General features: G+C 40.2%; 1 protein-coding gene across 4 annotated transcripts in view; it reads right to left on the bottom strand.

Moving 5' to 3' along the window:
- The window catches only part of LOC140197579 (storkhead-box protein 2-like), a 332,737-nt gene that overhangs the window by 127,137 nt on the left and 177,698 nt on the right, over window positions 1–27,902 (bottom strand). Inside the window, exon 1 of one of the 4 annotated variants that reach the window (XM_072257717.1) lies at window positions 18,758–19,973. The exons of the other annotated variants lie outside the window; for them this stretch is intronic. Coding sequence (XP_072113818.1) covers window positions 18,758–18,923 — 166 coding nt within the window. The 5' untranslated portion in view covers window positions 18,924–19,973. Of the gene's footprint in view, window positions 1–18,757; window positions 19,974–27,902 lie in introns of those variants that run through there. 4 annotated transcript variants of the gene reach the window in all.

Raw genomic sequence — 27,902 nt, 5'->3', positions numbered from 1 at the left:
AATTTATGTATTTTATTTAGAGATTCAGCAATGGAATAGACCCTTCCAGTGGCGGCCATCAGCGCTAGTTTATCCCTAACAGAATCACGAGATAATTTACAATGACTAAGTAACCTACCTGGCACCTCCTTGGACTGTGGGAGGAAACCAGAGCACCCAGAGGAAACCCAACTGGTCACAGAGAGGACGTACAGAGGATGCCGGCACTGAGCTCCGAACTCCGACTGATAGCATGCCCTGTGACAGCATCGCGCTACCCGCTATACACTACTGTGACACCATGACAAGAGTTCTGCTTGGAACCTTCCAGTGCTGCCGTCTGTAGATTCACGTGGTTCTGTCTGGAACGGGGAGGAACATTTTCTGGCCATTCACTCATTTATGTGATGTCACTATGGGACTTGTGAGCTTTTTTTGAAAGTGGATAAATCATGCGCCTTCTGACACTGCCTTTGGAACAACCTATATTTGCTCTCCACTCACAATGTTGTTATTGTTCCTGTAACGTCATTTGTGAAGCCAAAAGAACACCTGGACCCCAACTTATTGGAGAACCAGCTTATTATAAAGTTGTCATTGATATTCCCAAACCACAAGAGTTTAAACTTAGTTTGCATATGAATGCAACATCGTCCTAGACCTAGAATATTAAACACATGTCCTGAAATCCCCCTGGTGTTCTTTGTTTGTGCTACTGCTGAAAAATCGCTAAATCATTTCAGGTATGTTTACATTGATTTTATGTATTATTTGTTTGGTTTGAATTCAAGGTATCAGCATTTAAAATCACCAGGCAGACAGAGAAAAAGACTGAAGGATATGCTTAAAGCATCCTTGGAAAATACATAACATCATACTGATTACTGGGAATCCCTAGTCCTAGATCATTCAAAGTGGAGGAGCAGCATTCCAAACAGTGTTGGAAAACCCTAAGACACGAATTAGAAACAGTCAGATGTCCAGTGCAAAATGCAAGAGTACACCATTTCAGAAACTACCCATTCAACTATCCTATCAGGAACCTCCTGCCCTGTCTATGGAAGAGTCTTGAATTCCCACAACAGCTTCATCAACACTCTCCAAATGTGAAAGAAGGTAATCTTCAATCTGAAGAACTAAGAAGGGATCTTGCATTGTCAAAGTCGTTTTTCAAAGAATGCATCTTGTGTATGAAGACCACTAAACAACAGAAAATAAGAGCATAGGAAATACAAACACAATTGACAGCAGCAGACCATTCCGCTTGCATCACCGTTCAACAAGATCATGGGTGATCTTCCTTTTCCTGTCCTATCTCCATATCCATTGGTCCCTCTAACAGCCAGAAATTTATCATCCCCTGTTTTTAATGAAATCAGTCACTGCAGCTCCTCAGGGGCAAAACAAAATAAGGATCAGGAGGTAGTAAATAGGTGGAGATGAAGTGAATTTAAAGACAAAATTAAAAGCAAAAATTCAGGAAGCCTGGGTTGCCAGTACTGTATTCTGCAAATAAAGGACAGGTTGTGGGTGCAGTCACAACAAGCTACATTTATAACCACAGATCCCTGGAGCAGTGAAGTCTCATTGAGCCAATCTATCACTGTAACTGAACATCACGCAGAAAACAGAGAGGGAGGGGTTAAAAAAGAAACATTTCTCAATTGGGAGGTGGCAACAGGGCATGGCACTGGGGCCACAGCTGCTCACGACCCAGAAATGGCTTGGATGACTATATTGAATGTAATCTCCCCAAGTTATGGATAAGGTTCTGTTTCTGTGAACTGCTTGTATCTGGAACAACTTGCAAGCTGGCATTGTGGCTGCCACTGACATCCACACCACAATATACGTCTACAACAAACAACAAGAATTCTGCAGATGCTGGAAATTCAAGCAACACACATCAAAGTTGCTGGTGAACGCAGCAGGCCAGGCAGCATCTGTAGGAAGAGGTGCAGTCGACGTTTCAGGCCGAGACCCTTCGTCAGGACTAACTGAAGGAAGAGTTAGTAAGAGGGTCAGGACTAACTGAAGGAAGAGTTAGTCCTGACGAAGGGTCTCGGCCTGAAACGTCGACTGTACCTCTTCCTAGAGATGCTGCCTGGCCTGCTGCGTTCACCAGCAACCTTGATGACAATATACGTCTGTAGCCTCACAGCAGATAGCAAAGCCAGTCTCCAAAATTCTTGTTCATTTGTATGGGCATTCAAAGCCAAATTTCTGTTGCATGGACATTAATGCACACAATTTTGCGGGCACATAAACAGATGGTTTAGTGTCACACAAACATCATGCATGAAACTAGTGAGGTCAGGTACAGCAACCTAAGTTCCAAAGGTGGCGAGAACTTCAGGTCATTGTCAGCATATACAAAAAAATTGCCTTCTACGAAAATGATGGCACTGCACAACATTTTTACTGACAACGAAGGTCTATGATATAAACCTGGAAAATATGGACCACTTTGCATATCCCAGTTACTATCTCTTAACTAAGACAGAGTTGAAAAAGAACTTCACCATCACCTTCAATGCATCAGCACAGTCTTGGGTTAACTAACAAAATGAGTGTTTGAATATCAAGGTTTCAAATCGGTCATAAAATTCAAGTCTGCTAGACAGCACTGACTCTTGCCCCTTTACACGCTTCTGATATTTGAACTACCTATAACAAGCATCTCAAGGCACTGGTGAGAGAGCAGCAATTGTATCTCTGTAAATTCCTCCAAACCTACTGGAAGGAAAAATGAACCAATATCTTCTCCCAGACTAAAATCCCAGCAATATAGCCCTGGCAACATTGACTATTGCTGTCACGAGAGTCTTGAAACATTTTATTCTGAACAGCCACAGGAGGACTTTACCAGGTAAACATAGATAAAGATGCAGAGCCTATTTGAAAAATGGAACATTCCCACTGACTCCTGGGAATCCCTGGTTCATGACTGTTTAAAGAGGAAAAGGATGTTAATGAGAAACTTAATTCCATCCATCAGTAACACCTGGTAAATGGTAAAATGCGGGCACCACCTCATCAACTATCCACATATTGATCCTGTCAGGCAACCTCAGTTTCATTTGTGGAAGGACATAGAACATACAACACAGGAACATACTCTTCAGCCAATGATATCTGTGCAGACCATGCCAACCTAACTAAATCCATCTGCTTGGGAACTCAGTGTTGCACAATGCTATTAAAACTGGTTTGTTCCAAGAATGATGCACAATAATTATTCCTCAGCCCAACACATTGAGATCCCACTGATTCTTTGGAGGGTGAAATAAACCATCACACACACAGACCCACCCACCCACCCAACCGCATCCTCATCTCCAAAAGAAATGTCACATTCAAATGTGGTTTATGCCAAGAAATGTCAGAACAAATTTCTGTAGTAACTCCAAACAAATGACAATTACTGCATTGCATTTCGTACTATATCTTTGTTTAAGAAAGAACTTCAAGCTACTTTGAATTAAAGAGACTGGTTCTTTGTAGCATTCATTTATCTTTTACTTCTTTAAAAGAAAGATGTGTATTTCTCTTGCAACTTTTATGACTTTATGATCTCCCAAAACACTTTAAGGGCCATGAAACTATTTTCCTCTGAAGTGTACCTATAACATAGGTAAACTTAATAGATTTTTTAAAAATGTACAACTTTTCTAAAGACAAAAGACCCATTCTTTCCAAAGTCTCCCTGAATGACTTTCTTGGCTTTTGAAACTGTAGCACATTTTGGCAATAAAGTGCATTGGCAAAAAGTCATATGGAGACTACATCTCACATGTAGGTGGGATATAAAAAAATGAAGGATCTTCAGTCTGAAACTTTATAAGACCTTTATGTATAGACGTTGCCTGATTTGCTGAGTGTTTCCAAGATCCTTTGGGCGTCTAACATTCAAAAAAAATCATGCAACTGCAGTGTTCCACAGTAAAAAGCAAACAGTAGAAGGAAAATCTTATTTCTCTATTTTGCAATGAATTTTCTGATGGACCTCTGGTCTATAACCACATCAGCTTAAGATCTGAGAGATCAAGCTTCCCACGTGGCTATCCCAACATTTAGTGCGTTGCTAAACGAGTTATCTGCCAACACACTGCATTGTGGGGGTTGCTGCTCTGTGCAAGCTGCCTTGATGAGGTCATTGCCTGTGCAAAGCTTATTCTATCTGATTAAACAGTTGAAAACCAATAATAAAGCAGTGGTCCTGTTTGGTGTTAACTTACTAAGAAAACAAAGGCATTTCATTTATTTTCCCTTAAAAATCACAGGGGATGTATCCAGTCTACTGATAATTTTCAAGGTCTGCAACTAATTCCACATCAGGTATCAAATGAAAGGAACTTTCGCTCTGAACCGCAGACAACTACCTTGGTCAAAAATATACAAAAAAAAGGCATGCACAGATCTGGATTAATAGCTGCAATTTAAATAGGTCTACTAATTGTACTTCTAAATCCAAAGTTTATACAACAGAAAGAGCGCATGAAAATTTGCCAGACTGATCCTGGGTTGGTGGGTTTGTCATACGAGAAGAGGTTAAACATAATTGGATTATATACCATTTGAGGTAGGGGACGAGAGGTCATTTCAATGAATCTCACGGTTTCTCCTAGCTGAGATGTCTAGAGCCAGGGGTCATGGTCTGAAAATGTGCGAGTGACTAATCAGGGTGGAATGGAGAGAATCTTCTTCATCAACAGAATGGTGAATAATTGAATTTTTCTACTTCAGGGGGATGAGGAGGCCCTCAATCTTTTCAATAGTTCAATAGTTCCATTTAACATCAGAGAATGTATACAATATACAACCAGAAATTCTTGTTCTTCACAGACATCCACGGAAACAGAAGGGTGCCCCAAAGAATGAGTGACAGGCAGAGACTGATAGATATTTAGATACAAAGAAAATTAAGGCACATAGCAATAGTGCAGGAAAGTGGGTCTGAGGTAAGTAACCAGCTATGGATTCATGGAGTAGTAGAATATTTAGCCTATATATAGCCTATATCTGCTTCTATTTCTTAAGTTTTGGGCAAATAATTACATAAAATCTTACAGATTATGAATAAGCCATTTCATCCAACAGTTCAGTGCCATGACCTTCTACTCCAATTAAGCTTCATCCAATCTCTCATATCCTCCATTTAAACCTTCTTCCTTGACTTCCAATTTACTTTTATTACGTCTCAACCTCTCCACATGGAAACAAGCTCCAGGTTCTAACTATATTCCAAGTAATTTCTCTGGACCTAATGGATTTATTAGCTAATATCTTCCATTTATGGGGCCTAGTTCTGACCTAGGATGAAAACATTCTGGAAAACTCATATATGAAACATCTCTAACAGGTAATCTCTGATCATCTTATTTTCTAGAGATGGTACCACAGTCTATTCAGTTATTATTCTTCTACTCTTAGTTCTTGTACTCGCCTTGTAAATTTTTCTTGTATTTTTTCAGCTGTCCTTTATACATGTTTTGTGAATGTGGAGAGATAAAACACTGCATATTTCTCTTGAACACTGATGTGCTCATCTGGAATTGAACCACAGTGCTTGAAGATAGATTATCCAATGTTTTACCTTATGAAGTTATTCTTACATTATAACCATGAATACATTTTTGATATGCAGTTAGGTACAAGGTGCTTGGAAAGTCCTTAAGCTATACTAGGATACTAAGATTTCAAATACTAAGATTTGAAACTATTCTCCTTTCAAGCTCTCCTTGCTTTGTAAATTGTGCCTTATAAAACCCAAACTTTTGTTCTCAAGTGTCTTTTGTACAGAAATAAACTGAATAAGTATAAAAATACAAATTACGTTAACTGAAGCAAAAGATGGATTTTGTCTTTTATTTACCACAGTATAAACTGTATTTAGATTATTATACCATTCTTCTTTCATTAACCTATCCTTTCATCAATTAAAATGCAAGGCACTCCTTGCAGTGAAAGCAGAAAAATATATTACTTTTCAAAGGGAAGTGGATAACTATTTGAAATAATAATACTTAAAAGGAATATGAAAAGGAGAGGGAAAGGGAAGTAAGTGGGCTGAACCTCCTGAGAGCCAGTAGTAAAGGGCTGAATGCTTCCTTCAGCACTGTTAAATTCCATGACTAATTAAATTGGCAGTCCAAGCATGGGGTATAGACTATATGTTACATGCAGTGAAAGGGAAAAGAACTGTTGGGGGAGGGGGAGATCATACCTCCATCATATTAAAGACTTTATAAACTCCTTATTCCAAGAAGAATTATATTTTGATAATTTAGTACACAGAAGCATTCCTGGGCTCAGAATTGCACAATGAGACTGACTGTGTAAATGCCCTGTTGCCCTTGGAAACAAGCATTATTTTTCTTAATCCTTCAGCCTTGAGCAGAAGAGTACTAAAGCATGTAGATTCAGCAACTTCACTGGCTAAGCTTTCTGCAGCATGTCCAAACGATAATTCTACAATTTGCTGCACAATCTGTTATACAAACAAATTTTGGGCCTAATTTTTTCTACTCTGAACAGAATTCACAGAAGTGGTTACAGTCTTTTTTTTCCCATTCTCACTAGTGCTGTGCCATGGTGTACGGAATCAATATTTTTAAAACCAATCCCATGTTAAAATTCAATAGATAACACATGGGGAGGTGTGGGAGGGGGGGCTAACTATTGCATTAAAGACTCAAGATTCAAAATTGTTTATTGTCATACTGTAAAGGAGAACAAATTGTTACTCTGAATACAATGCAGCATAAAAAATACAATAAGAATAAAGAACACAATAAAAAGCACAATTAATATAAATACAAAAGCAATCCTATAAAAAACAATGTACAAGTAACTCTTATAGACATAGATTGATTGAATGTACATAAAGTGACACTAGGTAATGTGTACAGCATGTTGTTGTTGTTGTTGTTGTTCGTCCTTCGTAGTCGAAGATGACCATGGCTTCAAAGTCAAATGGGAGATTGGTGGCTGTGGGTCCGGAGGTGACTGATGAGGCCAATCCGGGCCCTGAAGGCTCGCCCACATGTGGGACACAAGTGGGTGGGTGCTGTCGTGGCAGTGGATGCTGCTCGGGCCTTGCGCACAACACGCTTGGCACAGCAAGATCACCACAGGAGCCTGTGCAGCTGAACAGCATGTAGTGGTGAGGGGGTATGGCGGGGTGGGAAAATGTATTGTTCAGCCCGACGCCTTGGTCAGGCCTGATCAATTTTAAATAAAATTTTAAATTTTAAAGTAGGCGTGATTTGAATGGAAAACACTTTACGATTTCCAAGCAGATATTAATTGTAGACAGCAGCATATGTATCGCGTCACAGAACTGTACAGCATTGAAGCAGGTCATTTCATCCACACTAACCAGTAGGCATCCTTCTATATCAATCCCATCTCTCAGCACTTGGTCCATTAACCTTCTATGCCTCGATGATTCAAGTGTTCACCCACACACTTCTTAAATGTTGTCAGTGACCCTCCTTCAGCAATTCTCTCAGGCAGTGTATTCCAGGTACTTACTACTCTGGGTGAAAGAGATTCTCTCTCTTATCTCCTCTAAATCTCTTTCCCCCTAAAACTAAATCAACTGTATGCACCTCTGTAAGGTTTCCTGCATATATATCCTTCACAGTTTTATATACGTTCTCCATTCCCGAGGGATCAGATACAACTTTTCCAGTATCTTCCCATTACTGAAGAATTTCTTCTGCTCCCTCTCCAGCAATATCACATTCTTATAGATTGGTGACCCGAACTGCATGCACTTCTCTACCTAGAGTCTAACAAAGATTTTATAAAATTGAAACATAACCTCCTTTCTTCTGTATTCAATAGTATTACATTTGCACAGTACTGTCCTAATTTTTTTGCACTGCACTGCCACTGCAAAAGAAAAATGACGTATGTGAGTGATGATAAACCTGATTCTGCTGTGGACGATAGTGGGCTGGCGACAGGGAGAAGAGGGGTCATGGTTGGGAAAAGGGGAACGGAGAGGGAGGGAGCGGGAGGCACCAGAGAGACATTCTGTAATGGATCTATAAACCAATTGTTTGGAATTGAATGACCTTGCCTGGTGTCTCAGTGCTGGGTGTGCCAGCACCTGCACCACTCCCTACCCCTGGCTCTCCTTCTCTGCCACCTGCCCCACACTCCTCCCATGGCTCTCCATCCTTGCTATTCCAAACACCCTTTGCTCCCACCACATTTACAAACTCACTCTCCGCTCCACATTGAAAAATACAGTACTGTGCAAAAGTACAGGCATCTTAGCTTATGTAAGCTTATACAATGTGGGCCAAAGGGCCTGTACTGTGCTGTACTATTCTATATATATATATATATATATATATATATATAAAATTTTTGCACAGTACTGCATGTCAGTGAAATCTTTTGTTCCTGCATTTGCTAATTATTCATGGGGCATTCCTTCGATGTAGCAATGGTGTATCAATTACTCTTCAATTATCTTTCTTGAAAACAAATTTAGAACAAATATCAGGACACTATTGTTTAAACAAAAAAAGATCAATGTGAGAAATGAACTGCATAAAAACCTGGAATTGTACAATAAATAACTGGACTAGGCAAGAGAATCCAAAAATAAGATGGAAAAGATGAAAACATCATTAGTGTGATTTTACACTAAATTCTGAATTACCACTGGAATATTTTTCATTCTCTATTATATATAAAAAAGAAAATTGGCTCTGAGTATGTGGATGAGAGTAATATAGTACAGCAAAAATATGCTGGATAAAGTTCAAATTTATAGTGCATCTGGAATGGAGCTTTGAGCAATCAATAGCAGCAGAAACACTAAATTCCTCCACAATGTGCTTTATATTTGATTAATATATCATACTTACAAGAATTTAACCTCAGCTATGGACTGTAGATTAGAAATATGAGGCAAAATACAAGCATACAGCCCAACATGCTTAGTGTGTACCATCTGTTGGTTGCATGATATAACTGATGGAGTTACTGACAAACTAAAGCAATCAATCATTACCAATTAGCACAAAACAGTTGCAGAATCTACATGAGGAAAATGTCAGTAGTGGGAAAGATGGCATCTCTTGTACAGAAATTCAGTTTAAGTTAGTACAGGGCAAATGCATGCCTAGTCAATGACTAGGGGCCCACAGGAACAAAATTCATTAGTTAACATTGCCCAATGCAATGGGTCTACCATATGACCACAAATCGATGTGTGAGCCAGGTCTAGGGAAGAGAGGGCCAGCAGAAGGGGGAAGTGATGATGGCTGGGGGGCGTGCAGTGTGAACCTGGAGACCCAGCAGACCTAGAAATAGGGATTGCCATCTGAGAAACTGTGCAAAGGTGAGCTACAATGGGAAGGGACTGGTCAAATTTTCATAGTGGTGCAACTTAAACTGGAAATGGTCCCAGTAGTGTTTCACTCTGGAAGTGGGCAGTTTTCTGACATGTAGTATATCCTTGGTACTCCTTTCCTTATTTCAGTATTGATATTGCAAAATTCTTGCAAGTAAATTGCTACCACAGTAGTTTTATTCCAATAAGGGGTGGCAGGAAAAGTACCAATAAGGTCACATACAAGAAGCTTGTTCCATGATACTTAGTTTAGAACATGCAATGACCTGGATGAAGAAGTGGAGGGATGGGTGAGTAAATTTGCTGATGACACAAAGGTTGGGGGTGTTGTGGATAGTGTGGAGGGCTGTCAGAGGTTACAGCAGGACATTGATAGGATGCAAAAATGGGTTGAGAAGTGGCAGATGGAGTTCAACCCAGGTAAGTGTGAGGTGGTTCATTTTGGTAGGTCAAATATGATGATAGAATATAGTATTAATGGTAAGACTCTCGGCAGCGTGGTGGATCAGAGGGATCTTGGGCTCCAAGTCCACAGGACACTCAAGGTTGCTGTGCAGGCTGACTCTGTGGTTAAGAAAGCATATGATGCAATGGCTTTCATCAATCATGGGATTGAGTTTAGGAATTGAGAGGTAATGTTGCATCCGGTCAGACCCCATCTGGTCAGACCCCACTTGGAGTACTGTGCTCAGTTCTGGTCGCCTCACTATAGGAAGGATGTGGAAACCATAGAAAGGGTGCAGAGGAGATTTACAAGGATGTTGCCTGGATTGGGGAGAATAGGTTGAATGAACTCAGCCTTTTTTCCATGGAGCAATTGAGGATGAGAGGTGACCTGATAGAGGTGTATAAGATGATAAGAGGCATTGATTGTGTGGATAGTCAGAGGCCTATTCCCAGGGCTGAGATGGCTAGCATGAGAGGTCATTGTTTTAAGGTGCTTGGAAGTAGGTACAGAGGAGATATCAGGGGTAAGTTTTTTTTACGCAGAGAGTGGTGTGTGCGTGGAATGAGCTGCTGGCGACAGTGGTGGAGGCGGATACGATAGGGTCTTTTAAGAGACTCCTGGACAGATACATGGAGCTCAGAAAAATAGAGGGCTATGGGTAACCCTAGGTAATTTCTCAGGTAAGGACATGTTTGGCACAGCCTTGTGGGCCAAAGGGCCTGTATTGTGCTGTAGGTTTTCTATGTTTCTATGTTTCTATCCACTCAGCTCCAGATCTCATTACAGCCTCAGTTCCAACATAGACATGTGACCAGAGATGAGGTTACCCTGATGTCCATTCAATTCAATTCAACATTTAACTAGGCTTGCCACTAAGCTGTTCTAATTAATCAATGGGAATGAATGATAAATCACTGCAGTGCCGAGGACTTTATCTAATACAGCAAGATGGTGGTTGTAATTATTGGGGATCAATTCCAGGATTTTACCGTAGGAGTTCCTCAGTGAAGAGTTCTAGGCCCAAATATCTCAAAAGATCACCAGTTCCCAATAACAGCCAATGGTATTACATTGGTGAAATCCATTCCCATCAACACCCAGGAAACTACTAAAAACTGATTTAGAACAGCCATATTGGTTCTAAGAAAACCTTAAAACCTGGTGTCAAAGACCAAAAGACAGGTGATAGTGAAAATCTAAAACAAAGCAAAATGCTGGAAACACTCAGCAAGTCATATAGCATCTATGTGGTGAGAAATTGGGTCAATATTTCAGGTTGATGACTTTTTAATCGGATCTGAAACATCAACTCCATTTTCCTCTCCTCAGATAGTACCTGGCCAGCTGGATGTTTCAAATCTTCCTTGTTTTTGTTTCAGAAGCTGCACACCCCACAGTATCTGCCTTGCTTCTATTTTATAATTGCAATAGTTTATTCATATTCAGCGGAGGCATCGTATTTAGCTCATACTTCACACTTTCTCAGTCTAAACAACCCTACTGTCCCTCATATCCCAGACTAACTTTGTGTCAGCTAGCTTTAAGAAAAGTGCTTAAGGACAGAATAAAGAAAGAGCTTTTTACTTCTGACTAGCCTTTCATTAAAATTAATAAAGCAAGGAGGGAATATGCATTGTAATGTCTGTTATATATTTCTGTACCTACAACTTTGTTCAGCACATACTGTAAACCTCTAATTCCACCCATCTGTGCAGTCTTACTTTTCTCTGTATTGGACCAAAGCAGTATCATTCCTCTTCAAGTCTGTCTCTTATACTACAACATTGGAAAGTTATGCTCAGTGGCTACATTATTAGGTTCCTCCTGTACCTAATAAAATGGCCACTGGGTGTATGTTCACGGTCTTCTGCTGCTGCAGCTCAATGACCACAATGTTGAGCATTCATAGATGCTCTTCTACACATCTCCGTTGTAGCATGTGGTTATTTCAGTTACTGTCACCTTCCTGTGAACAAGTCTGTCCATTCTCTTTTCTGACCTCTCTCACAAACAAGGTGTTTTCAACCACAGAACTGACACTCACTGGATTTTTGTTTTGTTGTTTTTGCACTGTTGTGCACGAAAATTCCAGGAAACCAGCAGTTTCTGTGATATGTAAAGCACCCTGTATGGCACCAAAAATCATTCCATGGTGAAAGTCACTTAGATCACATTTCTTCCCTATTCTAATATTTGGTCTGAGCAACAACTGAACAATTGTCTCATGCACGTGTGCGTTGAGTTGCTGCCATGTGATTGGCTGATTATATATTTGCATTAATGAGCAGGGGTTCAGGTGTACCTAATAAAGTGGCCACTGAACGTAACTGGCCACTGAACGTAAATCGCTCTAGTGTATCTGGACTGCAGGAACATAAGGAGGTGTTGAAGGGAAACTAATGGGAATAACATTTGCGTTGAGGTTTGCTTCATGGTTGGTGTGGACTGGTGAACCAAAAGGCTTACTTTCTTACTAAATTACTCTATATCCATCCTTCAGGATACATGTTAAAATCTCTTTGATAATCTGCCATGAAAGCATCTTAAACATCTTTGTGACAGATGATGAACAGCCCACTCTACAAGTTCAAAGTAAATTTATTATCAAAGTACTTGTATGTCACCATATACAACCCTGAGATTCAGTAAATCCATAATAGAATAATAACCACTGACAGACTGCAACAATGTGGGGTTTTCAGCCAGTGTGCAAAAGACAACAAACTGCAAAAAAAAAGGAAGAATTAATAATATAAAAAAAAGCAATAAATATTGAGAACATGAGATGAAGAGCCTTGAAAGTGAGTCCATAGGTTTTGGGAACATTTCAATGATAAAGATGAGTGAAGTTATCCCCTCGGTTCAGGAGCACTGATGGTTGAGGGGTAATAACTGTTCCTGAACCTAGTGATGTCCGTCCCAGGCTCCCGTGCCTTCTTCCTGATGGTTGCAGCAAGAAGAGAGCATGTCCTGGGTGTTAGGTGTCCCTGATGATGGATATTGCTTTGCTACAACAACGTTTCATGTAGATGATGGACTGGGCCATATCCACTACCTTTTGTAGGATCTTCCATTCAAGAGCGTTGGTGTTTCCAAACCAGGCTGTGAAGCAGTCAGTCAGTATACTCTCCACTACCACTACACATCTATAAAAGTTTGTCGAAGTTTTAGATGTCATGCCAAATCAATGCAAACTTCTAAGGAAGTGGAGGCACTGCTGTGCTTTCTTCATAATTGCGCTTACGGGTCCTCCAAAATAATAACATCGAGGAATTTAAGTTGCTGACCCTTTCCAGCTCTGATCCTCAGATGAGGACTGGCTCATGGACTTCTGGTTTTCTCCTTCTGAAGTCAACAATCATCTCCTTGGTCTCGCGGACATTGTAAGAAGTTACTGTTGTGGCATGTCTCAGTCAGATTTTTAATCCCCCTCCTATATGCTGATTCATCACCAGCTTTGAGTTAGCCTACTGAACAACTAGTTATTGTCCTGACCTGATGAAGGGTCTCGGCTCATAACGTTGACTGTACTATTTTCCATAGATGCTGCCTGGCCTGCTGAGTCCCTTGGGCATTTTATGTGAAAGACTGTTATTGTCGTGTTTTAATATATTTGAATATTATCACTGCTAACAATACAGTATGTCAGTCAATAACCAACAATCCTGAACTTCTGAAATAGTTCTTAGAGGTTTCATTTTCCAAGAAAGGGCATTTGACTGCATTCAATCCGCTTTCTTTGAAAATTCAGGAATTCAAAACCTTTGCACCCAAGAACACATTTAGTGTACCTTCACCAGAAGGGCTGCAATGGCCTGCTACCACCTGCTGTAGGGCAACCAGGGATGGACAATATATGTATGTGGGAGAAAGAGGGCAGATTTGATAGAGGTATACAAAATTATGAGGGGTATGTAGATGATGAATGCAAGCAAGTTCTTTCCACTGAAGTTGGGTGAGGCTAGAACTAGAGGTCATAGGTTAAGGGTGAATGGTGAAGTATTTAATGGGAAACTAAGGGGGAACTTCTTCACTTAGAGGGTGGTGTAAATATGGAATGAACTCCCAGTGGAAACAGTGAATGAGAGATCGATTGCAATATTTAAGAGGTTTGGATTGGTACATTGATGGGAGGGGTATGGAGTGCTATGGTCCAGTTGAGGGTCGATGGGTCTAGGAAGAATAACAGTTTAGCATGGACTAGATCGGCCAAAGGGCTGATGTGCTCTATCACAACTTATAAATAGGTTCCAAAATCCCAGAAAAAAATCTTACGTTGATAATTTAATCATGGAGATTTCAACTACATATCTATTTCCAACAATCAGTGGAAACTTTGAATAAGCAGCTGAAGAATGGTGCTTCCACATACAAGAGGAAATCTGCAGATGCTGGAAATCCAAGCAACATGCACAATATGTTGGAGATCTCAGCCGGCCAGGCAGCATCCATGGAAAAACGTGAACAGACGACACTTCAGGCCGACACCCTTATCAAGTCTTCCCATTCGCACTCACCCATTTTAATTCCACTTCTCCTTCCCATTCCGACATATCAGTCCATGGCCTCCTCCAGTGCCGCAATGAGGCCACACTTAGGATGGAGGAGCAACACCTTATATTCTGTCTGGGTAGCCTCCAACCTGATGGTAAGAACATCAATTTCTCAAACCAGGTAATGCCCCGTCTTCACCATTCCCCGTTCCCATTTCCCTCTCTCACCTTATCTCCTCACCTTCCCATCTCCTCCCTCTGGTGCTCGAATCTCTAACATCTGGTAATTGTCCCTGTCCCCCTTCTCTCTTTTTTCATTCCCCATTCTGACTCTCCTGTTACCCTTCTCTTCTCCTCACCTGCCTATCATCTCCCTTTGGTGTCCATCTTCCTTCCCTTTCTTCCATGATCACTCTTATTAGATTCCTTCTTCAGCCCTTTACCTTTTCCACTTATCCCCTCCCAGCTTCCTACTTTATCAAGCCCCTCCCCCACCCACTCACCTTTCTCCTCACTTGGCTTCATCTATCACCTGCCAGCTTGTACTGTATCCTATGTGCAACCTCTTATCCTCCAAATTATGAAAAACTATGGTAAGGAAAATCAACTAAATTTCATTTAACCACTGTATGAGCTTTGTGTATCTTGGGATATAATGATTCTATATAATTTCTGGTTCATTGCAGAAACATTAAATAATTACAAGAACAGCAACTTGTGGTAAAGAAACTTTAACACAGCAAAGTGTCCCACTTTTGAGATTAATTATTTTGAGAAGACCACCTTGAGATTTAATGACACTAACAATACACTGTAATGAAGAAAGCTTATATTGAGCAATGCTTTCAACTGAGATTAATGTCCATCATCAGCAACACACATTCTGATTTTCAAATGCATTTGTCACCAACTATCCTTTGGAAGGTCATAAATCAATACAGCATTGTCAGTAACATTACAATAGGTAATATCCATCAATCCATGAATTTTCAAGCCTTAAGTATAGCAAGCCATGTACAACATTATTACTAGCCCGAGTGTAGTTCACCTTTATATCTACAGACTAGCTCTAGGATATTTAGTGCTCTGCAGATACTTCATAGATTAATGGTGCCTGACAGCTTGTATTCTGTTACCTGCCTTATCAAGTTCATCAGCTGACTCAATCATTCATGAATGAACAACAGTCTTGTCTTTCCAACACAGTTTCACTGTAGAAGGATTCTAAAATACATTAAAAGAAATTAACGCTGAAAATAATTGCACAAACAGAAAACAACTTACTCACTTGAGGGTCCTCCCATGTACTACTTGATGTGTGTCAAAGAACATATTTATCTTAAATCAAAGCAGGTTTTTTTCAACATGATCGCTTCCTATAGGTTTCCTGCGAAGAAAGCAACTTCCTCAAGGAAATGAAAGAACGGTTACTTGGCTAAGCCAGAGTACATTAATATTTTTACAGCAAGAATATTGATCATTAGGTAAACCTGTCAACTGTTGGACATGGTGTGTTGTTCAGTAATACTACATGAAGCAATTAAATCTATAGTCTTAGAACTCTGCTTTCACATGGCTTGGTACGGTACTAGTTGATGATGGTTGGAATCAGAGGTTAAAACTGAAAATAAACAGTCTGAGTTCATTTGTTTTGCATTTGGGCACTGTGCTGTCTGATCCCATCCTGGATCAAGAGGCAAATTTGTCATTTGTGTCTGCTGTAACATCTGGTTTTATTTATCATTGCTCTATAATGGTGATGGTTCGCGGGAGTTAGGGCAGCGGATCAAAACGGGGCGGGGAGGTGCACTGATGAGATAGCTGAAAATAACCATCTGCTAACCCTGAGCCGGAGCACAGCTAAACACTCCTCCGTAAAACAGGCACAGCCCATGGATGCATGATTTACTCCTTTCAGACTCTAACCCTAACAGGACAGTAGTTACCCACACATAGCAATCAGTGTCTTCAGAATGGAACCGGACAGGCACTTGAGAAAGAAAAACTTTCGCGAGTATGTGGAAAGAGAACATGATTGACAGGATAGCTCTTCTAGGAACCAGTCAAGGCACAATGGCCCAAACATTTGCCTCCAATGCTCTGACAATTCCATGATTTCATGATTCTACATGTGTGGTTAAAGTATCTACCAATGAGAAGAACTCCGCATATATTTAGTCCCATGGGCAAGAAGTCCATACCACTAGCTGAGGCTGTGGTCTACCACTTCCTCATTATGCTTTAATTTGAATGTTAACCTGGGCCAGACATGTACGTGAAGTGCAAACGCTGGGTGACACTGAGCTGAACTTTTTTTTCAGAACTTATGAAAGCAATCAAAAGAGAAAAATAGAGCCCTTTGTATACGTTTTCCCCTGCTGAGTATTACATGTACATTTTTTCCAAGCAGAAATATGGTCAGAATGTATTCTTTTTTAATGGCATATAATTATTAAAGGAAATGTAATTGAAAATTATTGTGCTATCCAGATTCCAAATTTTAATATTTTCAGCAAGCAAGCACACATGCCATGAATAAAGCACTTATGTGTAGTATTATTTCAGATCAATTCGAGCATGTGGGTAAAATTCTATGGGATTTTCTAAAAACATTCCTATGTGACCACTATAGCAACAGCAGCTAAAAGCAAATACAGGTTTCCTGCATCTGCCAAAGCCATCAATTACATTTGCCACTTCCTTTGAAAATACTTGGCACTTGCTCCCAGAAACACTAGAGAAGCCCAAATACCAAAGAAGGATAATTCAGTCAAGCCAAGCTCACCACTTTCTTGAAACCAGATTCACACACTCTTGAATTAACTTCGGTCCAGTTTTAGGCTTTTCATTGTGAAATTAGGTCAACTCAAACTCAAGTAAAGATTTTGTCTGTGTATGCAATTCAAAAACTCTAGCCATTTTACTAACAAAATCATAGCTTGCCAGTACTTATCATAGCATGTGATAGAATTCAGTGTTTATCTAAAATCAGCAAGTTGAAATAACAAACTAGAGTTGTGTTACAGAGCATCGCAATGGCTTAGTACGGAGTCCCATGCTACCGTCTCCTCAGAGTTGATTTCTGGTCTCAAGCCCACTTTCAAGAAGATTTATTGAACATAGGGTTAACATTTCTCAGTACAGAAGGTGAAAATTAGCATATATAAGTTGTTTTCTTCAAATTTCCAGCAGTTAACTATGTTCTATGTTCTTAACTGTGCAGTGAGAATACAAGTGGTTTGAGAGCTACTCCCTTCTAATTGCAAATGCACAAAGTTCCCCATGACGCCTGTACATCAAATCCTTATAAAGATAATAAAAATCCTGAAATTTTCTTCATCAAATGAATACAAAAGGGATATGTGCTATTATCTTATGGTCTTACGTCATGAACTGCATGTTGTCCAGAGTAAAACTGAAAAAGACTTTTAACTGTTGACTTAAGATCCCTGAGAATATGCTTGGTCTACAATCACTGTGCCATGAACTGAGCTACGGTGAGAACCGGTTTCCGCTTTGCATAGCATTAAATGTGCATCATGCAAATTGGGACTGAAGGCTGGAATTGACTCTGAGTTGAAGCAGAGGGACATTTCTCAGCTCTGCAGAGTCTCGATCCCTATCAGTAAGGTCATGAACTGACTCCAGACTCAGGCTGTACTTGCACTACAACCACACACCTGTCGTAAACTGAAACCACTTTACGCTGACACTGCAAAGGCACCTTAACTGCAATGTTTGAGTTCAACAGAGGTTAAGTGGTCAGTCAGAGATATGCACAGCAGTTTAAAACATAGCTGTATTACTGGGCATTTACTTTGTGATTTGCTGAAACTAGTGCTATTAATTTACATGAAGATAATTCAATAGCTTCAAATTCCAAATGGTAATTCCCCTATATGTACCAACTGTTTCAAAATAAAGGATCTTCAGCTGTTGAAAAATCAATTTCAGAGCCTGTAATTTTACCTGATGGTATCAAATGTACTACAGATAGTATGGTAAACCTCCCAAAGAAAAAACACATGAATGAAGGGTGGGAGGGAGCTGCGACTAGCACCATTCAGGACGATTCTCAGTAGCTCATTGAATGACAAAGAAAATTAAGCCGATACTAATGCAGAACTAACGTAAAATCCTTCATATACACAGAAGATGGATACTGCTGCTATGACAACAAATTCCAGCATTTCATCACATCAGTGTACATTCATTTCACCCTTATTCAGTTACTAATTTTTTGGCTAATGTGCAACTGTAATTATTTTGTAAGATTCTAACGTGCATCTTCCTCGAAGTCAAAATGGAGGATATCTGCTTTTGTTAACATTAATCAGGACCATTTATGTTACCATTCACACATGTCAATGTACTTCAGTGAGCAACAAAAGCTTTGTGACAGATCCCCACTACTCCCTCCAGTCCTCCATCTCCCCAAAAGCAGCAAAATAATCTACAAACCTGAAGTCAGATATCCTCTGGGTGCAGTAGAAATAAAGGGTGGTGGGAAATGCTTGTGCAAGCGGTAGTCCTTTTCGCTCCGGGACCTGATGCGGTCCGAAGCCCGGTCTGAAAAATCCGAGCTAGGCCAAGCTCGGCGTAAGGTTGTACTCCGTGTTTTCTTCATTTGGAGGCTGCACGCAGTCTAATCCACTAGCAATGTGAGCCGGGCTCCATATCTCTTGCCGCACTCTATTTGGTTAGAAATAAGTCAACGTGCTGAAAGAATTAGCAAACATTCTGGTACTGCCTCCTCCACACAGCGGACCGTAGATCTGCTCCTATGTCTTAACAGATCCAATTTTACACACATCCCACAATGCATTACACTTCATTTAAAATCACCACTGCTTATAGCTTCCAGCTTCACATAAGGAGAAAAAAAGCACATAATGTGGCTTCTGAGCCAAAGAACAGCCAGCGATTTGCAGCGTGAAAGCCCCAGGATCCCAGACAATAGCTCGATTCAGCATAGGAGTACTTGGTGAACTGTGAGGCAGAACACAAAAGGCCCAAACAAATTAGAAACCCAGCCTTGGGTTTTGACCCCAACAGTACACCCAGGAACTGAAGGATGCAATGTCAATCCACCCTGCCACAGGATTAGTATAACACTTTGAACACAGAGAAAGTGCTTTGCTACATCTAGCAAAATCCAATCAATGATAAAGGACAAGCAGAATACATAAATCAGAAACCAATCTTCAGTTCAAATACCCCGCAGCTGCTGCCACACAGGCAGAATGCATGTATATGTGTATGCATGTGTGCGTGCAGCTGAGGAACAGTGTTCCTGCAGGTATCTGTGAATCAATCTATTCCTGCGAGATATGCAGCTAATTAAAGCCCAGCGTCACACAGCTGTATTTTCTTTCACTCTCCTCACAAAATCTTCTGAAACCCGTCTCCACTTCGGCAGGAGAGGCTGGACTGCTCGTAGTTCCAAATGCTTAGCTTTCAGTTTTGCGAGGCGTAGAGTTGAGTCGGTTCTGCTGATGCGACTGCCTTGCTGATGAATGGCTCCCTGCTTCTGAATACAGTGAACAGCTATGGAGGGGCAGGAAACGAGTCAGCCACCCAGTCCCATGCTAATCAAAGAGCTGTCTTATGTCAGACGCACTGATTCCGACAAGCTCCGCAGTTTTAATGCACAACCCTCAGGCCGACTGCTTAGCTGGCCAGTATCCAAGAGCTATAATCAGAATTAGTGTATTTACACATAAAACTGGATATCTTAGGGTGGCCCAATGTGCATCGCAAACAGAGCTGTAATTTGGGTTCCACTGCGAAGCAGTGCTGGTAGTCTGCCTTTCTAATCAGCTATTTTTCTCACAAAAATTCTGTCAAGACTTAGAAGGCAGGGGGTCGGCTCACGTAACAGCTGTAATAGACTCCTGACACTGGAAAGTAACTAAATTCATCTGTAACAACAGCAGAAATAGAAGCAATAACGACCTGCTGGCTGTTAACAACTGACACGACTACCCTATCGCTTGCAAGATCCAAAAGCGCTCAGTTTCATTTCAGCTGTTTTCCGACACAGAAAATCACTCAGTGCTGTAAGAATATAGAGTGTGGGGGTGGGGGGGGGGGAAGCAGGAACAGATTCAATTTTATCCTTTGCACTGCACAGTATAGGAAGTCTCTTGTGAAAAATTAATCAATTGTGGTTAGCCCTCATACTGCAAAGTGAAAAATAGCTTGACGTATTGATTATAATTAAGTGTTTTCCTGCAAATTTATTAGATATAGTAAATAAATTAAGTAAAGAGGGCGAACATTGGGAGTCTACAGGAAGCAGTAATGGCTCCTATATACTGAATGTAAAAATAAGCAGTTGGAAAATAAACAGGTTTCAAATTAGTTAAAACTACCTTCTTGTGGAAGAAAAGGAAATAGGATTGGGTGAACTACTGATGAAATTTTGCTGAGGAGGAGGAGGACGGGAGGTAGTTGAGCAGTGGCTGGTGGGGGAAGAGGTGACACGCTGAGAGGTTGTTAAGCAGTTAAGTGTTACCATGCTCTTTGTAAGAACATTGTTTTCAATTGGGAACAGGTATTTAAATTTGTATTTTTTTGACATTGCATTTGGAATATTAATTAATCATTGGGTTACAGGACTGTGTTGTGCACACAGGTGGGTGGGAAGGAGGAAAAGGACTTGTTTTGCTCTTGCTGGGTTGTCTCTTGGTATATTCTGTTTTGTTGTGTCCTGTGTTGTTCTGCTAAGCATGCTGGGCATGCAATGCTGGTGCCGCAATATGCGGCAACACTTGCGGGCTGCCCCCAGTGCATCCTTCTGGTGTGTTAGTTGCTAATGCAAAGCGGTGCGTTTCACTGTATGTTTTAATGTCCATGTCATGAATAAATTTGAATCTGAATCTAAGTATTCTAATTCACCAACCTGTTTCTTAACTTCATCCATTGATTATAAATCGCAGGCAACACCAGACAATCATAACTGCATCCCGGTTAAAAATAAAACACGCAGTAGCAAGCTTCTTGACCTCCTGCCGAAATCATAGAATATAGATTTTACTCTAATCATGGACAGCAAAAGAAAAGTAGCCTTAGCTTGTGTAAAAAAAAGACCTCCAGTCCCTTAACCTCCTGTAAGAATCATAAAATATATTTTATTTTAATAAAAAAGCAGGAAAAAAGGTTTTTCCAATGGAACCTGGCTCTTGCTGTGAACATTTCTAAAGCCTACTTTAAAAATTAAATTCTTTTTTAAATTTATATACAGAAATGAGATTAATATTAGTTTACCACTAGGGGCATAAGAGGCAAATGCTTGACGGTTGTACAGAACTTATACAAACATACATAAACCTGGCATGAAATCCACAAAGAATTCAACAGTAACAGAGGAAGCACAGAAGGTAGTACTCCACTGTCAAACTGAGATAGCTTCACCAAAAAGGAGCCCCAGGGATGAGAGAGTTTTCTGTAATTGAGAAGAGGGTGGTGCACCCCTTCAGCCTGAACTAGCTTGCTACAGTCTCCTGCTCACACTTTGGCTAGGATTTTTAATCCACCACTAAATGTTTTCTGTTAGAAGCAATGAACAATGTTGGAACCTACCAATGGAAAAATAATATATTTATGAGTACAGATTTGATATTTTGCTTCGAATGAAGACCACATATGGTATAGTTTGAAACTATACCTGTGCATAAATACATGTGAATAGCATCTGTTGTGCTGATGTGACAATGTTATGACACACCTTAATTTATAACTTCATGATCAGCACGAATCACTTGCAGCCAAAGGAAAAATAGCACAATTGAACAGCATCATCTATGTATGTTCACCTATCTCAGAGAATGAACATGAAGTACTAATTGTACTGAAAGGTAACAGAGGACATTAACTATGATGCTAACAATCCCATGCAGATACCAAAAAGGAATTTTTTTGGAGCAGCAGTGTGTAAGGCGTAATACCAGTGTTCAATTTCACCATGCTTCCAAATTTCATAAGCGCCAATAGGGCCATTCAGCCCATCAAGTCTATACTAACACTGAGAACAATTCCATCATTTCAGTCCCCACACATATTGACCTATTCTCAACTCCTTAGTCTCCTGCTGCCCATCTCACTAGGGGCAATCTACAGTAGCCAATTAATCTACCGGTATGTCTTTGGGATCTGCAGCAAAACTACACCACTTTTCAGGGAGAGGATGTCCTTGGATTTTGATTTTGATCTTGATCAGATATATGGCTCTACAGAGCTTCTGAAAATCTCTATTACCTAAAACCAGGAGAAGTTATAATATAGAAGCTTTCTGATCATCACCTTGACTTCTGTTGTAGAGCCTGAGTTATACTCCCTCACAAATCCAAGACATGTTTTTGTCCTTTGAATTGGTTCTTAATAATAGAGTAGGAAATAACATTGCTCATTAGTACATTATGGCAATATAAATACCACCATGATAATATGAACACATGGTATATTAAGAGCAAAAGGATTGTAAGGGATAAAATTGGTCCTCTTGAAGATCAGAGTGGTCGGCTATGTGCGGAACCAAAGGAAATGGGGGAGATCTTAAATAGGTTTTTTGCGTCTGTGTTTACTAAGGAAACTGGCATGAAGTCTATGGAATTAAGGGAAACAAGTAGTGAGATCATGGAAACTGTACAGATCGAAAAGGAGGAGGTCCTTGCTGTCTTGAGGAAAATTAAAGTGGATAAATCCCCGGGACCTGACAGGGTGTTCCCTCGGACCTTGAAGGAGACTAGTGTTGAAGTTGCAGGGGCCCTGGCAGAAATATTTAAAATGTCGCTGTCTACAGTTGAGGTGCCGGAGGATTGGAGAGTGGCTCATGTTGTTCCGTTGTTTAAAAAAGGATCGAAAAGTAATCCAGGAAATTATAGGCCAGTAAGTTTAACGTCGGTAGTAGGTAAGTTACTGGAAGGAGTAATAAGAGACAGAATCTACAAGCATTTGGATATACTGGGACTTATTAGGGAGAGTCAACATGGCTTTGTGCGTGGTAGGTCATGTTTGACCAATCTATTGGAGTTTTTCGAGGAGGTTACCAGGAAAATGGATGAAGGGAAGGCAGTGGATATTGTCTACATGGACTTCAGTAAGGCCTTTGACAAGGTCCCGCACGGGAGGTTAGTTAGGAAAATTCAGTCGCTAGGTATACATGGAGAGGTGGTAAATTGGATTAGACATTGGCTCGATGGAAGAAGCCAGAGAGTGGTGGTAGAGAATTGCTTCTCTGAATGGAGGCCTGTGACTAGTGGTGTGCCACAGGGATCAGTGCTGGGTCCATTGTTATTTGTCATCTATATCAATGATCTGGATGATAATGTGGTAAATTGGATCAGCAAGTTTGCTGATGATACAAAGATTGGAGGTGTAGTAGACAGTGAGGAAGGTTTTCAGAGCCTGGAGAGGGACTTGGACCAGCTGGAAAAATGGGCTAAAAAATGGCAGATGGAGTTTAATACTGACAAGTGTGAGGTGTTGCACGTTGGAAGGACAAACCAACGTAGAACATACAGGGTTAATGGTAAGGCACTGAGGAGTGCAGTGGAACAGAGGGATCTGGGAATACAGATACAAAATTCCCTAAAAGTGGCGTCACAGGTAGATAGGGTCGTAAAGAGAGCTTTTGGTACATTGGCCTTTATTAATCGAAGTATTGAGTATAACAGCTGGAATGTTATGATGAGATTGTATAAGGCATTGGTGAGGCCGAATCTGGAGTATTGTGTTCAGTTTTGGTCACCAAATTACAGGAAGGATATAAATAAGGTTGAAAGAGTGCAGAGAAGGTTTACAAGGATGTTGCCGGGACTTGAGAAACTCAGTTACAGAGAAAGGTTGAATAGGTTGGGACTTTATTCCCTGGAGCGTAGAAGAATGAGGGGAGATTTGATAGAGGTATATAAAATTATGATGGGTATAGATAGAGTGAATGCAAGCAGGCTTTTTCCACTGAGGCAAGGGGAGAAAAAAACCAGAGGACATGGGTTTAGGGTGAGGGGGGAAAAGTTTAAAGGCAACATTAGGGGGGGCTTCTTCACACAGAGAGTGGTGGGAGTATGGAATGAGCTGCCAGACGAGGTGGTAAATGCAGGTTCTTTTTTAACATTTAAGAATAAATTGGACAGATACATGGATGGGAAGTGTATGGAGGGATATGGTCTGTGTGCAGGTCAGTGGGACTAGGCAGAAAATGGTTCGGCACAGCCAAGAAGGGCCAAAAGGCCTGTTTCTGTGCTGTAGTTTCTATGGTTTCTATACAAATAAGTGTTGTAAAACCATTCAATCTATTTGTACAACACGAATATACTGTTTTTTTCATTTCATCTTTGGGTTGTTAAATCTTTGTTTCAAAGATCCTAAATCTTTGAATCTTTTCTATTTTATTGTTGACAAATGTGAAGGAAAATCCTAGCTCTGCCTCTACAATACCATTTCCTACCTTTTGTAGATCTAAATCAGCTCTCACTTCTATCAAGTCATCATGGTCTTCCATTTGTTCTTCATTCTGTGACCTTCAGTTGTTCCGTGAATTCTCAGAAGCTTCATACGCCGTAGAACATAAAGCACTATAAACTACCTTGTGACGAACACACGGAATCACAACACATTGCAACTTGTTGTTGATCTCACCGGGTCTGTGCTGCTGCTCTGCTCCACAAAGTAACCACACAAATCTTATTCCTTGACCACAATTTAATATTCAAAGTTTTCAAATAATTAGTGAACTGCATTATTTATGGTTAAATGGAGTTTGGGATGGAGACATCCAGATTTAAGCCATATTTTTTTTAAATTTAGCCATACTTATAAATCCATCCCATCTTTAAAATGCTCACCAGTTTCCATTTCTCTGGCCATACTTTAATTCATCATTCATAAGGTGAAGCCCTCACAGTTAAGGCCAGCATTTATGGTCCATCCCTTAATGACCCTGGAATGAAGGGGCTTGTTGGATCATTTCAAGGGGGTAGTTAAAAATCAACCCCATTGCTGGATCTCAGTTTTTACGCAGGCTAGACAGCATAAGATAGGCATATTTCCCTTCCTGAAAGACATTAAGATCTTAAAACTCTAGGACCATAAGACATAGGAGTTGAATCAGGCCATTTGGCCCATTAAGTCTGTTCAATCATTTCATCATGACTGATTTATTATTCCTTTCAACCCCATTTTCCTACCTTCTCCCTATAACATTTCACACTTTAACTAATCAAGAACCTCTGCTTTAAATATACACAATGACGTCCTCCACAGTCATCTGTGGCAATGAACTCCACAAATTTACCACCCTCTGGTTAAAGAAAGTCCTCCTCATCCCTGTTCTGAAGGCTGTGCCATCTGGTCCTAGACTATCCCACTATAGGAAACATCCTCTCCACGTATGCTCTATCAAGGCCTTTCAATATTCAATAAGTTTCAAAGAGATCCCATCTCATTCTTCTAAAGTACAATGAGTACAGGCCCACAACCATCAACAGCGCCTCATATATTAACCCTTTCATTCACAGGATCATTCTTGTGAATCTCCTCTGATACAATATTCCAGATATCACTGTTGCTCACAGCATGTCATTCCCACAGGGCCATCCTATCTGTTGAAGGTCACTAAAATTCTGTGATGAAATAAACAGCAATGGAGGGCCTCCATTGCTAAACAACTAGACAAGCAAGCAGATGCCCAAACCTTCAAATCCCACCAAGGTACCTGGGGAGGTTAAATTCAATGAATTAAATAAATATCAAATAAAGTGCTAACTAATACTAACAATGAACCTATAAAATTGTCTAATTCTAACTTGCTGCAGATGCATTCATTTCAAGAGCACTAGAATATAAAAGCAAGGATGTAATACTGTGGCTTTTAAACACATTTTTTCGACCACATTTGGTGTATTGTGAGCAGTTTTGGGCCCAAAATCTAAGAAAGGATGTGACGCAATTCGGGGGGTCCAGAGCTTGTTTACAAGAATGATCCTTGGAATGAAAGAGTTAATGTATGTGGAGTGTTTTTGATAGATCTGGGCCTGTGGGATAATCTCTTTCAAACCTTCCAAATATTGAGTGGCCTAGATATGAGTGAATGTGGGGAGAATGTTTACATTACTGGGAGCGTTTAGGATCAGAGAGTACAGCCTCAGAAATGAAGGCATCCTTTTAGAACAGAGACGAGGAAGAATTTCTTGTGCCAGAGGATGGTGAATCTGTAGAATTCATTGCCACAGGTGGCCATGGAGGCCAAGCTATTGCGTATATTTCAAGTGGAGGCTGTTAGCTTCTTGATTGGTAAAGACATCAAAGGTTAAAGGAGAAGACAGGAGAATGGGGTTGTGAGAGAAAATAAATCGAATTGCAGAGTAGACTCCAAATGGCCAAAGTCTGCTCCTTTGTCTTATGGTCTAATGGTCAAAATGATTTTTTAAACAATACACAGGTATGTGAAAAGAAGACAATTAGAGAAAAATTGCTAAAACTGCAGCAAGTTGTAGTTGTACCCTTCACCAGTAAGTCAGTTTTATTCAGTGGCGCCTGTGAAGTGTACTTTCTTGTTCTCAATAGTCCAGGAAATACTGAAGAAAATTTGCAACGAGTTACTTTAACAGCTGGTCAAAGTCAGCAAGCATTCAACACTTTAAAATTAGAGCTTGGATTAATTGTTGCTGAATAACATGCATGCTGACTGTATGGCAGCTGTTACTGTGACCAGCTGAAAATTTGCTTCATCCTTAGGCAGCTTGGGAGAGGAAGAACATCAACACTCTAAACAGTATTGCTGATTAATAAAGTGATGGTGAGCAAAGAAATTGACAGGAATGCCGTGCTCTGAGCTGAAAATCATAGGATTTGTCTGGGAAACCTGTACGGCATCAAATCAATTACCTTTGCATGAGAAAGCATTTTGCTTTTCACAGCATAACGTTCCAGTCTTTGCAAAACAGCATCTGGCATAGAGTTGGGAGAAAAAAATATAACTGCCGATGCTGGAAATTTCAAATAAAAGCAGAAAATACTGTAAATATTCAGCAGGTCAGACATCAACTGTGGTGAAAGCAACAGAATTATATTTGCAAAAGGGAATGGTTTTATAGTCAACATGATACCACAAGAAACATGAATATATGAATTAGGCCATTCACTTTTGTCTGCTCTTGTTCATTAGAGTGTCACACTAATTCTGCATTCCTACTTACAACCAGCAAATGTTCACAATCTTCCTTATCAAGAATCCATCTTCCTCGTCACTAATAATAGAATTCCACCCATTTGTGGAACAGAGGCCTACAGCACGACGATCCTCTTAAAGAAACAAAAAATCTCATCTTTATCTTAAATGTTAATCTTATCTTAAATACACTAAGGATGAGTATTAATTCTAAACTCTTCCATGAAGAGTCTCCACATGCACCCTGTCAAGTTTGCTTACGATCTTAGATGGTGGATATGAAAAGAAAGCTTTCTCGAAGGTCCTCCATACTGGAAAATGCTATGCTTCAGAGATCATGCACAATCTGGGCTGAATCGTATATCTTACTGACAAAAGATCAATAAGTCACATTTGAACAAGTAGTGATCCAGCCAATGAACATATGTAATCCAT

This window comes from Mobula birostris, chromosome 5 (assembly GCF_030028105.1).
Source record: "Mobula birostris isolate sMobBir1 chromosome 5, sMobBir1.hap1, whole genome shotgun sequence".
NCBI classification, from domain to species: Eukaryota; Metazoa; Chordata; class Chondrichthyes; order Myliobatiformes; family Myliobatidae; genus Mobula; species Mobula birostris.
This window is presented reverse-complemented; position numbering and strand designations above follow the sequence as displayed.